This window comes from Elephas maximus, chromosome 14 (assembly GCF_024166365.1).
Source record: "Elephas maximus indicus isolate mEleMax1 chromosome 14, mEleMax1 primary haplotype, whole genome shotgun sequence".
Taxonomy (NCBI): domain Eukaryota; kingdom Metazoa; phylum Chordata; class Mammalia; order Proboscidea; family Elephantidae; genus Elephas; species Elephas maximus.
Genome location: NC_064832.1, coordinates 87870241 through 87887854, shown reverse-complemented (window position 1 = coordinate 87887854; position 17614 = coordinate 87870241). Strand labels below are relative to the sequence as shown.

The 17614-nt window shown below is 38.3% G+C and overlaps 1 protein-coding gene across 1 annotated transcript in view; it reads right to left on the bottom strand.

Annotated features, from left to right (window-relative positions):
* The window catches only part of GPC6 (glypican 6), a 1286079-nt gene that overhangs the window by 960283 nt on the left and 308182 nt on the right, over nt 1–17614 (bottom strand). Inside the window, exon 2 of the mRNA XM_049852914.1 lies at nt 8457–8615. Within this exon, the coding sequence (XP_049708871.1) occupies nt 8457–8615 (159 nt within the window). The remainder of the gene's footprint in view (nt 1–8456; nt 8616–17614) is intronic.

Genomic DNA, 17614 nt, shown 5'->3' with positions numbered 1-17614 from the left:
ACTCATCGGCCAGCTTCAATGATTATCAACATTTGGTCCATCTTGTTCCTTTTCTATGTCCAACTCAGTGACTCCATCAAGTCCTAGTTATGTCATCCTGAGTATTCACCTGAATTATTTTCTTCCAAATATTAGAGTCCTAAGAACAATCAAATGAGTTTCTTACATCTTTACCACCTTATCTGGAAACGAAAATCTTATATGGTCTCAGTGGGGGAGGAAAGCAGTTTTTATTCTAATTCCTTATCACTATGGAAGGTCAAGGATCTCTTGGTGCAAAATCCCAGTTAGATGGCGAGTGACTGTGAGTTCACCACTGCACAACACACCATGCACTTGAGCCCGTCAGCACAGAACAACTGTGTTCTCAGGTCTACGGACAAAAAATATTTCCACCGAGCTCTCAAATTTATACCACAGTTAAATATTTTTTCTTGATTTTCATTAAAATAAGAAAATCAGTTTTCTGTATTCAGTGGCAGATCAATTTAACTTAAGTAAAATTCCTCCCACAATTAAAAAAAAAAAGAATTTTTCTTTTTTTTACTCAAAGGATTAGTGAGCTACTGTCAGAGAACAGATATTTCTCTGCTCATTAACATTCATGACCAAGAGCCCTTCTGGTAGGGCTGGTTTCCGCATCTGATAAAGCAATACTTAAAGAAAATTGGCTTGTCTGTGAAACAGCTGCTCAGCAAAGCCACTGTGCAAGGGAATTGGTGATAAGATGATAATATTACAACTACATTGGGAGCATAATGCATCTTAAGTTACTTTGAGGTGTGTGCTAGGGGTCTAGGAATTAGAAAAAGATTGGTAGTCCATCACAAAGGACACAAAGCTACTGACTAGCAGTGTTAGCAGTGTGTAGCTTTTTTTTTTTTTAAGGATGTGTCAAAGTACAAAGCAAAACAAAACAAACAAAAAAAAGGAGGATAAATTCCACTTCCACAAAGTTCTGGGTTCTCCTTACAATGCGTTCCAAGGACCCCCCACCAACATGGACCACCTCTTCAAACACTGTACAAATGCAAGGAGTTTGTGATTTATAAACCTGTTCAACTGGTCGGTCAAAGCCACATCCCTGGTTAGCTGGTTCTTATTTTTGGGAGGTCTGCCCATTGAGAGAACTGGCAGATTACTTCCCAAAGCCAGTGAAACTGTTTGCCTATTTTCTGAAACTCAGTCAGCACATTCTGATTTCCAGAGGAGTATCCTTCAGATGAAATCCATGCCATGAAAGTGGGAGTCTAGCAAATTTTAAGGGGGCATTCAGCCAATTATTTCCTCTGTTGATGAACACTGTAACCCTCAGGAATTATAGTTAACTTGTTATTCTGTACAATGATTGAGGGAACTAGTAGCTCAAGAACTGGAAATATTACATCGATTTATTCTTGCAATAACATCGTGGGATCACGTATGTGTGTGGGGTGATATATATATTATTGTGTTAGGATAAGGGAGGAAGTGGTGTAACAGGTGTGTACACTTAACTCTGCTTTTCTTAGGAGGTATTTCTTGCTCTTGAATTCCTAGGACTTTCATCAAAAAATAAGCCAACGTGGTTGGTAAAACACTCTTTGGGGAATAGCAAAAAGAAGTCAATGGAGGACAGTGGTAGATTAGGAAAAAGATTAGGATACATAAATAACCCCTCCTTTCCCTATCCACACCTCCATTGGAGTAGTATACTTCTTCCTCCCACAGACGCTGGACTTGACCATGAGATATGCTTTGGCCAATGAAATCTGGGAAGACAGTGTGCCAGTTCTAGCATAGGCTTTAAGGGGTATGCAGTGCCCCCCACTTGTCTTTTTTGGAGCCTCCAAACACCACCACAAGAATATGCCCCAAATACACTGCTGCCCCCAAAAGAATAAGAGGCATGTAGAGAAGCCCAGACCATACCCATAGCTTAAACCCTAGCCTCGCTGAGCTCAGCCTACGGCCAAACTCTAGACAACCTGCAAATGCGTAAAGGAAAAAGAAATGTTTCTTGCTTATTTCCTACAATTTTGTGATTGTTACAAAGCAATAGCAGTTGGATTCAATACAAGGAATAAAAGGTTTCTACATAAAAAGTACATTACATATACACCAAAATCCCACTGCCATAGAGTTGATTCCAACTCATAGAGACCCCACAGGAGAGAGTAGAACTGCCTCACAGGGTTCCCAAGGCTATAACATTTTAGGAAGCAGACTGCCACATCTTTCTCCCATGGAGCATCTGATGGGTCATACAGGTAGTCCCTGATTTATGACATATTCAAGTTGATGAACTGTACTTAAGACTGTCGGTTTTGGTTTTTTGTTTGTACATCTTACCGTTAGTAATACGTACTACATACAATGTTGCAGTGTGCAATTTGCTGATGTTATTTATCATTCTCAGATGTTCACAGGCAGATGTTCAAAGATAGAATTTATAAAGACCTTGATAATAAAAGGCAATAATAATGAAAACTAAGATTACAAAAAGAGGTATTGGGCTTACATCAGAACCAACTTACGACGGGGTCATCTAAATGGAACCCTGTCATAAGTCAGGGACTACCTGTACATATTTCCACACACACATACATACATACATACATACATACATACATACATACATACAAATGTCAATAAACTAACATTTCTGGGAAAAAAATCAACAGTAAATATATTTACAACATATCCCAAGGACTTTGGGAACATGCATATAAAATGTTTTGTGGCTGTCATCTCCTCCTGTCAACCTTTTAACTATTGCAATCTCAGGTCATTTCCCTGGTAGGACAGTGGTTAAGAGCTTGGTTGCAAACCAAAAGGTCAGCAGTTCGAATCCACCAGCCGCTCCTCAGAAACTCTATGAGGCAGTTCTACTCTGTCCTATAAGGTTGTTATGAGTCGGAATCAGCTCAAGAGCAACAGGTGTAGTTTTGGTTTACTCGACTGCCAGTTCTTCCTAAAAGTCTCCCCCGATGCTTTTAAATATAATACTACCTCCTCACTGTTCCCAAAGGACTTCTACTTTAGGACTCAGTTCATTCTGCCTTTGGTATCGTTAGTTTTATACCTGTGTCTCCTCAAGAAGGTAAACTCTGTGACAGGCTGTGACCGTATTTGAGTCATCATCAGTCATCTTTTTATCTACTACATGCTTGGCAAAGCGCCCAGCATATAATAGGTTTTGAATAAATGTTTTCAAATTGAAATGACAATCATATATATAGGTCACCCATATGACAGGAAACGTAGAAGATTCCACCACCATATGGAAAGCTACTTAAGATGTTTCCCTCGTTGAATAAGTTTGTTCTCTGAGAAAATTAAGCCATATTTTAAAGAAATCATTACATTATTGTCATCTCTACAGTCTATAGATGAGAAATGGTATTTAAAAAGAAAACAAGCTGACTTGCAGCATAAAAATATTATGCTGCTGTGTATAAATTATTTTCACATTCAATACGATGGGTATTCTGCAAGAGTTACTATAGGATAAGTTCTTCATAAGAAGGAAAATTACCGTTCTTTTTCTTTTGCTTTTAAAAATGCACTTGCTGCCAAAATCTCTGGACAAATGTATATCATTAAAATACAGACATAAAATCCAGGAAGGAAACAAAAATACTAAGACCAAGATGAACAAACTAAACAAAAACCTCAAATTGAGCTCCAAATGTGAATAAATATTTCTGGAGGAAAAATAACATCCAAAATAAAATATCCCTTCACCTATCTCTTCCTGTCTGTGAATAATCCATATCCGGTAGATGTTCTTAGCAGAATGCTAGTGCCTACACCAAGATACCACCAGGTGTTGTGACAAAGACACAATATGTCTTAATTGTTTCTATAATATTTCTGCATATAACACGTATTACACGTTAATTCAGGGAAAACTTCAAACTGAATACTACTGCTGCCTTTTCCAAAATGTGGCCAGATTCTTTACTCAACAATATTACTATTGCCTTGTTAAAGGAATACCAATTTTTTTAAAGCTAGTATCCATTAAAACACATAAAAGCTCAGTGAGACTTTCAACCCAATATCGACTTCCTATAACATTATTATTTATAAGTCTGATGTAAGTCCAGAGTACTAGGTCACAGTCCTGGTTCCATCATTCTCGGTTGGGACTTGGCAAGCCATGTAACCTCTCTGAGCTCCGAGTTTTTAGGGCTTGGGCTGTATTCATGTGGGTGATTTCTTTTTTTTAAGGATTAAAAAAATCTCCTTCCCCCTTTTGCTGACAGACAATTGCATCTCCTTCCCAACATGACTGAGACAAGATACGCGGAGGACATAGAGGAAGAGTTCACGTCCACAGCGGAATCGCAGCACATTTGGGGACAGGAAAGCACTACAGAGGTTATGGAGCAGCGGTGTCTAAAAGCAGGGATTCAAAAGCATGCTCCATGGGGGTCAAAATCCTGACTCTGTCACTTAATAACTGTATGACTTGGCAATGCAGTTTCCTCCTGGAAAATAGGGTTACCATTTGTAGGGTCTGTATTGCCTATTATTACTGTTACTACTCTATCAGGGTTTTTGGTTGTTCTCCATTTCCTAGATCTGAACAAACTGCTCACTTAGAAAGATGGTAGCACTGGGGGTATAAACATAAAAGCTCATTTGGCAGGTCCGACGTTCATTAAACACAAAAATGACAGGGAATTCCTGGGTGCACAAAGATGAGAGCCTACTGTTACCATCCCTTTTTCTGCATTTTTTATGATTTTGTTGATTAGGCTGTGTGCTTTTGGCAGAGGTGAGAAAGGTAAGAGCTAAAGGGAGTATAGTTGTAATCGCTTTGCCAGGTGCACTTGGCTGGGCCTTTGTGCAGGATTTTAACCCCTGCGGATCAACAGGATAGCTGAGCTTGGCCACAGAGCAAACTAACAGCATCCACAGTAAAGTTCTGAGGGGAACTGTGCAGTAACCAGCCCTAGGCAAAGAGGGTGGGGGGCTGCAGCCTGTGTAATTACAGCCAGCCTTCATTCCCTCAGTAGAGGCAGGTGGAGGTTTGGCCAGAGAAAGGAAACCACCTTGGCAGGCACCTGGAGAAGCACCAGTGTCAAAAATGTAAACTTCTGTTTTATATACATTCATCCCAACAGGCCATCTTAACATTTTATTCTTTAACCAAAACAAAAAATTCATCCAGGTATGTGAAACTTATTGCCCGAAGAACTGAAATTCCTGCAATTGATATTTGATATTATTTCAATTCATTCCCTCTTAGCTACAATTTTTTTTGGCTGATGGAGGTATGAACCAAAGCTTGGCGATTTAGAAAATTTGAGGAAGAATTCATATTAATTCTGATTTAGCCTCCTCCCATCCAAGGAATATTTGTAATCTTACACATTATTAACTTTAAATATTATCAAACATATTCATGAAGAACTGGGCAAGGATATGGCAATAAAAAGAATGTTGTTTTATGCTAAATGTATTGGAATTCAAAATTTTAATATAAATTCTCCTTGGTAGAAAATGAAAAGTTAAATAGAATCAGAGTATTTATGACATAATGAGGAAAGCAACAACTGAAGATTGATTATTAAAGTGGTTGAATTTAGGCTCTCTGACTATAATGTGGACTGGATCAAATGCAGCAGGTACAGCTACTTGTTGCTGTATTGAATGGAAATAGGAAGAAAAGTCACCGCCTTCTGATTTTATCAATGAGTGGGCATTCATATAATAAGGCAAAAACCTGTGAAATTCAGATGACAAATGAAGACCACTGAGAAAGTGACTACATAAGACCAGAGGCAGAACCTCAGAGTGGACACTTTTGATCAAGAGACTCCTGCACCAATAGTGCAGTATGACATACCAAATAGGAAGTTACTGGAAATAAACTCAAGATCTTTCATAGCACCATTGGCTTTATCTGGGAAAATGAAAGTCAGAGGGTAGCATGCTACAGCTGATCCTAGATATCCATCTAGGATACCAATATCCATCAGAAAATGTCATGATGAAGTGTATAAAAAAAAAAAAAAAAAACCCAGGGAAAAATGGAAAACTATCCATGTGAAAGCACCTGTATTCCTGAAAAATGACTTAGCAGAATCACCTTTGCAATATAAGAAGACAAATCATCTATTGTATGTGTGACCTTCATGAAGTTGCCTAATGAAAGGGCAGAAATTATTAATGGTGCCTGCCTGCTTGCCTGCCTGCCTGCCTTCTTCCCTTCCTTCCTTCCTCCTTCCCTCCCTCTTCTTCCCTCCCTTTCTCCCTCCCCCATTCCTTCCTTCCTTCCTTCCTTCCTTCCTTCCTTCCTTCCTTCCTTCCTTCCTTCCTTCCTTCCTTCCTTCCTTCCTTCCTTCCTTCCTTCCTTCCTTCCTTCCTTCCTTCCTTCCTTCCTTCCTTCCTTCCTTCCTTCCTTCCTTCCTTCCTTCCTCTATTCCTCCTTCCTTCCTCCTTTCCTCCCTCCCTCCCTTCCTTCCTTCCTAGACTGAGTTCTTAAGGAGCAGAGCTCACAAGGAACACACTAAGATTTTTAAAAAGTCAGCTGAAAGCTTCTTTTTAAAATCTTAATTTCACTCCCATCCCAGACTAATGCAACTGCAATGAAAGGCACTATTACCAAAGAATTCATCACAACCTATGTCAGATCTAATCTTAGCAAAATCAACGTCCTGTCAAGTTGATTGACATAATACCCCTAAGTACATTAGAACAATTTAAATAGACTACACCTGCGAAAAGAGAGGGACAGAGAGAATGAGGCAGTTTTCTTTAATAAGACAAATGAAATCTGGGATTAAGAATTGTAAATCCAAAGATATTAAAAGTCATTGATATGATAATATAAGAAGTGTCTGGCTCACTGTTTTTGAATAGCTTTATTTGGCTAAAAAAAAATCAACTCCCATAATACTATGATAACCTTACTTATAATATTTGATTAAAAGGAATATGTATATTCTCTACCATGGATACTGCCATGACTGATTTTGGAGTACCACGTTATAAAGGCACTAGAATTGTTTTCCAAAGATATAGGCAAAAGTCTGCAGCAGTGGATCGTTCTCACCTGATTTCTATAACAAAGGACAAGATGTCTCAATTTGCTCAATTTGAAGTGATACAGTGTAGTCCCCAAAACACAGAACTCCACCAGGAGCTCCTGAATGTCACTGGATTTGTAATCTGTCAATCAAGGGCAACTCCAGTGCACTCCCTAGTTGCAGCCAAAAGAGCAATATTCACAGCATAACTGATAAATAGGAGTTATTTTCACATACGTCCACATAGACAGAGTGAGAGGTGCAGAAAAAATATGAAGACGTTGAAACATGCTTGCAGAAAAATTAAGTTCCATTCACCTATATGGAAAATGTCATAACACCATGAGTACTGAAAATACCGGGTAGACCTGTTCTTTATAACTTCAATGACTGATTTGAAAGATATCGGTGTTGCTCTAATAGTTTAAAGCAGTAATGAAGCAGAACATTTTACCTACTGCGGAGAAACAAAAAAGAAAGAAAAACTTTTGCCCAGCCTGCTCTGAACTGGTTCCACTGTGCACTGACTACAGAGGATAAAGAAAATGAACAGTAGCTCTGTTGCCCTGGGGAACTTAATATTACCAAAGGGCACAAGGAAGGTTCCTTAAACTAATGGCCACCACAGTTTACAAGTCTGGTTTACAATGAAACCTAGTAAGGTATATTCATTTCTAAGAACACGAAAGGCAAGACACCACTTAGAAATATTAACTTTATTGTTACCATTAGTGATTCAGCTTTGAATAATCAGTTTGCTTTTGGATATTTTTCTGAGTCTCTGGTGAGAAAATACAATGCTGAAAGTTTAGTAATAATTACCGTCACTCATGCTTTCCCATACAAAATGTTTAGTTAACAAATAGGATATAGAAATGGAGCCAATTACTTACGATCAGGAAACCAAAAGAGAGTTCAAAAGCTATGCAACACAGTAATTGCAATATGACATATGACTACGTTATTGGAAAGGCGTCTCTAGAAATAAAGGAGTCCATGTTATTGGCCCTTAATGACGAACCTGTCCCCTTAAAAGTAAATGCATATTTCAAATACTTTTAATAGACATTTAATTTTTTTTTAAGAAACCCTACCTATGATACCTACAGATAAGCCATGGAGTGACAACACCTTAATTAGAATCGCTCTAATCATGAAAACTTGAGCTATATCTTTCAGAATAAATCTCATAAGTAAAACACTAATGCAGAAAAGCTCTTTGTTAAGTCGGGGTTTTCCATGATATTACTATTAAAATAACACACTTCTCAAGAAAGTGCATATTTTTTCTAAAAATAGACGAAGTTATAAACGTTTCAGAGAGAAGAAAAAAAGCTCCCTCTTTAAAAAAAAAAAAAAGTGTTACATATAATACCAAGATTCTTATAGAAAACTGCACGTATAACAGAATAAAGTGAAAACTCCTTCACCTACCATCAAATTTCTTGTGCCTGGACACAAACGTGGTGCGCACGAAATGACTCGTCTCCTCCACAAGGTTTTCAAACTCAAGCTTGCTTTGTTGGCTTAACTTGTCTTCCATTTCTGTGGTGCAGCATGTATATTCCTGAGGACAGATTCTTAGGTGTTCCCCTGCAACAAGAAATTCAAGGTCAATATGAAATGATACGGAATGGACTCAAACATCAACCGTCACCAAGAAGGCGCAGGCCTGGGCAACATTCTGTTGAACATGGAGTCGCCATGAGTCAGCACCGATTCACTGGCAGTTAACAACAACAATATGGAATGATAAGTACTTTGGGTAAACGTTGGGGTATCACTTCTCTAAAATTTCCATTAGATTCTGGAGTACTATTCTATCTGCCTCCTCTAGCCATACCCACGATATGGCACTCAGCATGTCAGCATGCTTAACATGCCAAAAAAAGGGCTGATTTAAATATAACCTGATACTTAGTTCCTGTTCCTTGTCATGTAAGTGAAGGTATATTAAAGACCACAAAAGACCATGACCTTTCTCCTGCTTTTATTTGAATTGTACCAAGTAACACCAAGTGACAGGAGATGTAAAACAGTTTTAAGTCTGCTTGTCTTTGAAAACCTCAAGTCAGGCAAAAGGCATTTAGTCCCATCTCCTTGGTCTGTTCGACAGCCAGGGCAAGGAAGGATGGTGACAGTTCCCTGTGTTCCCTTTCTGCCTGTCTGTCCGCTGAAATGCATGAGACTCTCTCTTGGTTAAGGGAGTGTATTTTTAATGGCAGGTCTCAGGTGCCACACATTCTCTCACTTGACACTTCTTCTCAGAAAGAAAATGTTCTCCTGAAAGTAGGAAGGCACTGATGGGTTTAATTAATACTTATGTTATATGGAAATGTAAAGTGAAAGGTAATAAAGTCTTGTATTTAACTCAACAGGTTTATCTCTTGATACCCTGGGCCACTTCTGACAACATTGCTTTTTTCAGTCCTATTTGCAAGTAGAAGTCAATCCCTTACTTCGTGAAATTAAAATGGTCTGTTAGTGCATAAAATGTCAGATTACAATTGATGCAGCTTGGTCACTATCAAAAATGTTTAGCAGAGCTCATGGAGGGAAGAATAAAAATCTAGCCAAAGTCTCGCTAAATAAAACCAACACATTGCCCCTGTGACTGAAGTCACTGTCGGGCACTGAAAACCAAACAAACAAAGTACCTGATGCTGTGGTTAAAATTCATTTATAACGTCTAACAGTACTTCTAAAAGTCTGTGCTATGACCCTACATGGATCTCCTGATTCCTCATATGGTGTGATGCCTTGGCTCTAATTTAAAACCATTCCAGAATAAAAAAAAAAAAAAAAGATCACAAATGTATATTTAACCTGCTGCTGTTGTTGTCTAGTGCATATCTTGTGTCATTTCTAGAAGGAAAGAGAAGCCATTAAAAAAAAAAGAAGAAGAAGAGGAAAATGCACCATAATTCAGAATGATACACTTCAAATTCAGGATAATAGTTACCTTCTAGGGTGGACTAGGATTTGAGAGAAAAACACAAATATATCTATGTATCTATATATCTATCATCTATCCACCCATCCACCCATCCACCCATCCACCCATCCACCCATCCACCCATCCACCCATCCACCCATCCACCCATCCACCCATCCACCCATCCACCCATCCATCCATCCATCCATCCATCCATCCATCCATCCACCCTCCCACCAACCCAACCACCCATCTGTCCATCTATCTATCTATCTATCTATCTATCTATCTATCTATCTATCTATCTATCTATCTATCTATCTATCTATCTATCTATCTATCTATCTATCTATCTATCTATCTATCTATCTATCTATCTATCTATCTATCTATCTATCTATCTATCTATCTATCTATCTATCTATCTATCTATCTATCTATCTATCTATCTACCTACCTACCTACCTACCTACCTACCTACCTACCTACCTACCTACCTACCTACCTACCTACCTACCTACCTACCTACCTACCTATCTATCTATCTATATTTTAAACTGGATGAGGGATAAAAAAAATTTTTTTTTTAAAGCAAAGCAAAGTTAGTAATATAATAAACACCATGAGGGATACATGGTGTTTATTATATTATTAACTTTGCTTTTTCTCTGGGTTTTTAATATTTTATAATGAAACATAAGTATAGCACTAAAAAGTAGTAGACACTATGGTTATGCTAGAGGAGGGCAGACTAGGGGTGGGGAGGGAGAGTAGATACTGATAAGGAGAAAAACAAGCAGGGCTTGGCTTTCAGAAGCTGGCCTGGCACTCATGGCAGGGTCACGCTATTCTCCTATTAGACATAAACAACCTCACATAATGCCAGCCTCAAACAATCTAACACAATGCCAACCTCAGTCACTCTGAGACCATGATAAAATGAGACAGAGCAAGGCCACTTCATAATTTTGTCTAAGCACAGACAAAAACAAGGTCACTGTGCAACCCACAAAATACCAAACACCTCTTCTCTTGGCTATTTCTTATCTTCATACTATGATGCCTCCTTGTAGATAAGATGTATTGAGATCACCAGTCATAGCATTACCTCTTCTCTTCCTGACAGTGTCCAGCAATCCAGAACACACTGCTGCAACATTGGACCCTCCTGCAGATCACCCAACCAAAGCCCAAATCCTATAATAGGCTCTAACGTCCTCTTACTGAGACACTCAATGTTCTCCATGGTGTGTTCTCGCTTGCTGTAATGAGTAATAACGCAACTTGTTCAATTACAGGTGTGTTATTGGTGGGTGACAATACCAGTATGGGGAGGAATAGAATTATATGATTTTTTTTGAAAATGTTCCCCAGGTGATTCTGAATCCCACATCCCATCTGTAAGCATAGTTTTATAGCTTCAGATGCTAGGAAGGATCGGTATGACTTTGTCAAAAGCAAATGGTACATAAATCACTAATTTTCTTATATAAATTATAAAGCCTAATAAAGAGCAACAACAAAATGGAAGCAAAAATCTCCATTTCTAGAGTCTCCTACATTATCATTCATGATTTTCTCAATAAAAAAAGAATATTACAATGAAGATTCTGATCATGATCTCAATTTATTTTCATACCTTTAAGTATTGAAAAGCAAAAAAAGGAACATCCAGCGGAATTGCATTTTATGTGGAAGACAGGTGATATAAGGTCAGCGCGTGAGGTGACAATATCTCTTCAAGGAAAATTCTTTAATTCGTCACTAGAGCAGTACTCAGTAGTAGGTTTTGTAAATATCACCTGCTAGAGGATTTTTTTTTTTTTTTTTTGGAGCCGTGGTGGCACAGTGCTTAAGAGCTCAGCTGCTAAACAAAAGGCTGGCAGTTTGAAGCCACCAGCCAATCCTTGGAAAACCTATGGGGCAGCTGTACTCTGCCCCACAGGGTCACTGTGAGTCGGAGTCGACTCAACAGCAACGGGTTTGGTTTGCGCAGATGATTTTCTCAGCTTTTCAGTGGCTCTCAGTTAACTCCTTCAATTCTTTTTTTAAGAGTATTGAAGAAGCCCTTGCCACTACTTTGCCTGGCCACTGCAACAAGGCTTTTCAATTTTTTTGTCAATGGTCAAGAAAAACCCCAAATCAATCACCTTTAGGAAGTATTAAAAAAAAAAAAAAAAAAAGGCTCTTTCTAGCTTAGTTGTATTCACATGTCCACAGTAAGAATCAATGCCATTGATTTAAATTATCTAACTATCCCTTCACCTTCTCTCTCCATGCTTGTCTATCTAAGGCTGTTGCTCCATTTCTCTAATTTTCTCCCTGCCAGAGCCTCATGTAAAAGATAAGAAAAGAGTTACTTTCTCGAGATCACTTTCAGCTCTATGAAAAATCTAATACTGCGCTGAATTTGTAAGCAGCCTCTTATATATACCTCCATGACACTATGCCTCTACACACACACACGCACGCACGCAAACACACTAACTCACATCTGAAATAATTTTTGGTTTAAAACTTCACCGCTAAAAATGAGTACCTTTCAGCTTTTACTTATCATTTGACATGCAATACTGATTTTCTTGGAGCGAGTTAGAGCTTGTAATGCCCCCCATCCAATCTAATTTCATGAATGTAGATCCATGTGGCTTCTTTCACAAATATCCCACACACAACTATCTCCCTCTGGTCACAAAATGTTTACATTTTCTTTTGGTCAGCTTTTCACCAGAAGTCTCATGCATTTTGTTTTAAGCTCAATTGTAGTGATTTGAAAGTATTAAGCAGCCCTGGTGTACTAAATCTTGAGATTTGGATATTTCTTTAGTGCACAATACAGTAGTGGGAGAAAAGAAAAACCTGTCTACCACATGTCAGAAAGAGGGACATCCTGCAGAGTCATATCCACTCAATGTGACTACACCTGTGTGATTTTTGATCTCTAATGACTATGTGAAGAGACTTTGGGATACTGGCACTTTTTTTTGAAATACAGATACCTAATATAAAGCTCAGAAGAAATAGGGTTTGAATGTGGATTTTGTGTTTTCCAGATTTTTCTAACCACTTGCTACTGAGGAGAAAAGCTGAAGTATCTAGACACCAGCATTACCCTGAATCCTGACCCTTAGGTTCAAGCCAGGCCCACAGCCATGCTACTTTTTTTAATCTAAACTCCTAAAGGGCCAGGTGGTTCATTCTGCTTCCCCATGGACCAGGCTTCCTCAGGTTATAGTTGGCTACATGCCCAAAGATTACAGACCACTTTTCATTCTGGAAGTTACTATCACTCACCACTCCATAATGTTGCTACCTCATTTCCCCCTCTAATTAGATTTAAATTGTTCTTCATTTTTTAATAAAATACTTTATAGTCTAATTTTTATTATATTATTTGGGATAGGTTTTTATGACACTGCTGATATTTTCAGTTCTAATTATATTTACATATATATTTTATATTTTTGTATAATATATAGACATATATATTATTATATTTTAAGTTAATCTTCCCAGAGTGATACATAACAAGTGCCATCGGCTGACTCAGAGCAACCCTATAGGACAGAGTATAACTGCCCCATAGGGCTTCCAAGGAGCGGTATATAAGTAATAAAATTACGCTTATATGGGTATTGAAATCAGACATATTGTGAGTTGACTTTGTCATTTACTAGCTCTATGGTATTAGAGTGAATTGCCTAACCTTTCAATTTTTCACCTACAAAAATGGAGATAATAATAAAAGATTTGTGAATAATACAAAAAAAGGATATAACCCAGTGTCTAGAAAATATTCACTAGTTATTTTAATTTTATAAGCTAAAATATGAAACGTATCTAAGTAATGACTGAAAAATATAAGATGATCTCAAATGTTATTCTTTACTAATAAAAAATTCTAATGGATAAATCAACAAACAAAAAAAATGAAAGCTCCACATTTATAAATACAGAAAATGACTTTTGGTAAGGAGAAATAAGTTTCTTCAGAAAAGTAATAAAATCTCACTAGAACTTACAACTCTTTGATGTCAACAAAGAACAATTAATTGAAAATGCATCCTCCTCGTAATTTTTTTTTTTTCTAGATTTAGGTAAATGAATCCAAACTAAATGATACGTGTACAATAGAGATTGCATCTCTTTTAAAACTGCACCAGACAGAAATAAATGTTAAATTAATAAGAATGATTCATCTAACAGAAGGTATATAACCTCTTCATATTACAGCAAAGAAGCAAAAAGATTTAGCAGGAGAAAGTAATTAATAGTCACATCCCATATTCTTAATGTCGCTAAAATACGACAACAGCAAATTGGGAAAGCTTTTTCTGAGAGGAAAAGATAGATAGATATTCCGGTCGATGGTGGTATCTTCAGCAAGCTTTAACACCACAAAGTCTGGAAAGCTTTATTTATTATCATCACTCATTCATAAGATCCTGCTGGTTCTCCACCTCTTGTTTGCAGTGCTCTGGATGTATTTAAGTAAAAACAGACAAATTGACAAAATGAAAACACTGCAGCCTGTGTAATACTCTCTGAGAGCAATTTACTTTCCAAGGCTGCAGCATAAACAATGTGGTGTATGTATTTATTAACGTTAATCAGCATCCCTAGCAGCAGTTAGTTAGCATTTGGAGTAGCCCAAGCAGCAGTTCACACTCGGGGGGTGGCTACAGCAAGCTCACATTCAGGTAGTCCTTGACTTACGACATATTTGAGTTATGATGAACAGCACTTCAAACCGTCTTCTCTTTTTGTACATCTTATCCTTAGTAATACAGGTAGTCGCCAACTTAAGATGGGGTTCCCTTTTGGTGACTCTGTCAGAAGTTAGTTCTAATGTAAGTCGAATACCTCATTTTTTTTTTTTTTTTTAGTTTTTATTATTATTGCCTTTTATCAGTATCTTTATAAATCCAGTCTTTGTCTTTGAAGGTTGGCATGAGAAATGATAACATGAGCAAGTTATGCACTGCAGCACTCTATGTAGTATATATTACTAATGATAAGATGTACAAAGAAAAGTTAAAAAAAAAAAAAAAAACAGCATGGCAAGGGCTGTTCCTCGTAACTCAAATATGTTGTAAATCGGGGACCACCTGTATGTACTACGTACAATGTTGGTGGCCGCCCGTCGTTTGCTGATATCATATTCGTAAGTTTATCTGTAACGTTTCCAACCCCCCCCAAGACAAAGATCATATTTATAAAGATACTGATAACAAAAGACAATAATAACAAAAACTTAAGAAAATAGCGAGGTATTAGACTTACATCAGAACCGACTTACAGCAGAGTTATTGGAATGGAACCCCATCATAAACAGGGGGACTACTTGTATTATTATTATATCTAAATCAGCGCCAAGGTGGATTAATTGCCATAAGAAATGTTAAAAATAAATGTTTATTGGTGAAATGAGTGGTGTTCAAAATGTGGGGTTCGCCAGAAAGGTAAGACAGGCTCTATTCCCACGGCACAAACGAAGCATGAGAACCCTGAAAGCCTAGCAAAAAAATTCCTTGGTCTAAGGCTCTGCTCCTGTGTCCCTGAACAACTGATACCATGAACACTTCGAAGAATCCTGCTGTCAAAGGATTACTGTATCTACCTTGGTGTAGACTTTGCACCCAGTGTCCAGGGAGAAAGTATAGCAGCGTCAGGATGAGGGTACGTGAATGGCTTGAGAACTCCTCGTTAAATGAATGTCTGAATGGACGGTAGAATTTCATCTGAGCCTTGCTTTCTCCTAACATATTACTCCATAGGAAGGTTCCGGGAGAATTTGAGGATAGCTCCTACATCTCACTAAGCTGAGGCTACTAATATGCACCAAAACGACTTGATGACTCTGAATGGGTGGCTGAAGGGCCTTAGGACAATTCCTTCTGAGTGGGTTTCCATTCTCCCCCACACCAGAACAAGAATTTGCAAATCATAGCTTACAGGCCAAATCTGGGCCTGTTTTGTAGGGCCCGTGAGTTATGGTCAAAGGAAAAAAAAGAATCAGAAGAATGATATTTTGTATATTATATGAAATTTAAATTTAAATATTCACAAATAAAGTTTTATTGAAACAAAGCCACACCCATTTTTTACATATTGTCTATGGCTGCTTTAGTGCTATGACAGCAGACTGGCTGTGACAGACCATATGGCCTACGCCGCCTAAAATATTTACTTTCTGACATCATACATGGTAGTTTCCCTGCTATAATTAACAAACCAGTTCTAACCCCTCCTGTTGCAATTTCTCCAAGTAGCAAGAATATGAAACTTTTCTCAGCTTAAATACTTCCTGACAATTACCGGTATTCGATATAATGAAGGGATTCTTTCAAAGTAATTTATGAAGGAGGAGAAAGTATTGTCCTTTACAAGTTTCCCACCCACACCCCTTTCTCAAATTTCCCTAGGTTCTGTATATGTTACATAATATATAATTAGACATAACATTTAGAGGAGAGCAGCTAGCCACCTCCAAGGCCACTAAGAATAAAAATATTAATGGTACTTTCTGGAAGGTCAGGATAAGAAACCGTAACTGCAGAAAATGTGGAGTTGTAACTATGAAGATTGAACATTCATTAAGCATTGACTGAAAGCCTTCCAGGTGCTGATCATGATAGGTTCATGTCCAGCTCGATCAGACACAGGGCCATACAATGGGGCTTGAAGAATTGAAGTTTTCTTAGAGCACTTAAAGTTAATATTAATGAACTACCTGGATTCCCAAATTCTTTCAGGACTCTTCACTAGTTCTAAAATAAATAAGAACTGTAGATGGAAAGGCAGACGTTTCCACCAGGAAATGATAGAATGAGCAAAGTCTCACGGACACACAATCAGACCATAAATTGTCATCTGTTTTCCAAGAAAGAAAAGATGGACCTTCCCTCCCTCTACACGCCCCTTTCACCTACTGTTGTTCTTTACAATACCTTCCCCCAAATGCCTGCCCTGGTGTGCATTTTCACTCTAAAATGCTGAGATGACAGCAGAAATGCGATTCTGTCAGTTTCTGGTCCCCCCAGGCATGGCCTCAAGTCTGAAAGTCGCCAGGAATAGACTTGGTGAAAGGCATGGTGGAAAAGAGCTCGAGACAGGGGGACCTCATTAACCACACAAAGCCACTTCTGTGGGTTGGCTACAGCAGTCTGGCCTCCCAGGTGACACACAGCCATCTCAGACTGCACATTCCAAACAAGCAACAGAAATGGAGTGGTCCGGATGAGTCACTCTGGCCTTTTATCTGACATAGGGGTGCACAGGGACTGTGCTATTCTTGCACTCCCTATGCAGTAGGTGGGAAAGATAAAACTAAAAAGTGCAAAGGAAGATTGGGCAAGATCTAACAAAAGAGAGTGCTTCACTTCTGAACCTACAAATTCCATCTGATTAGAGTACAGTGTGTGTACTGGTGTTGGCCCTCTTCAGAGTGTGTAGTCTGTGTTAAGGCTCTTCATTCCTGAACTGTTAACTCTCCACAGTCAGTTAGCTGTGTCTGGTGCCAAGCTACAGAGTCTCCTCATCGTTGTTCATCAGTTTGTTCATCTGGTGCCTAGGAAGTTGGGGCAAAGCGTCTAATCAGGTGTAGGGAAGGAAAATACTCTAGGATAAGTTAACTTTTAGCAATCCTTAATGGTCA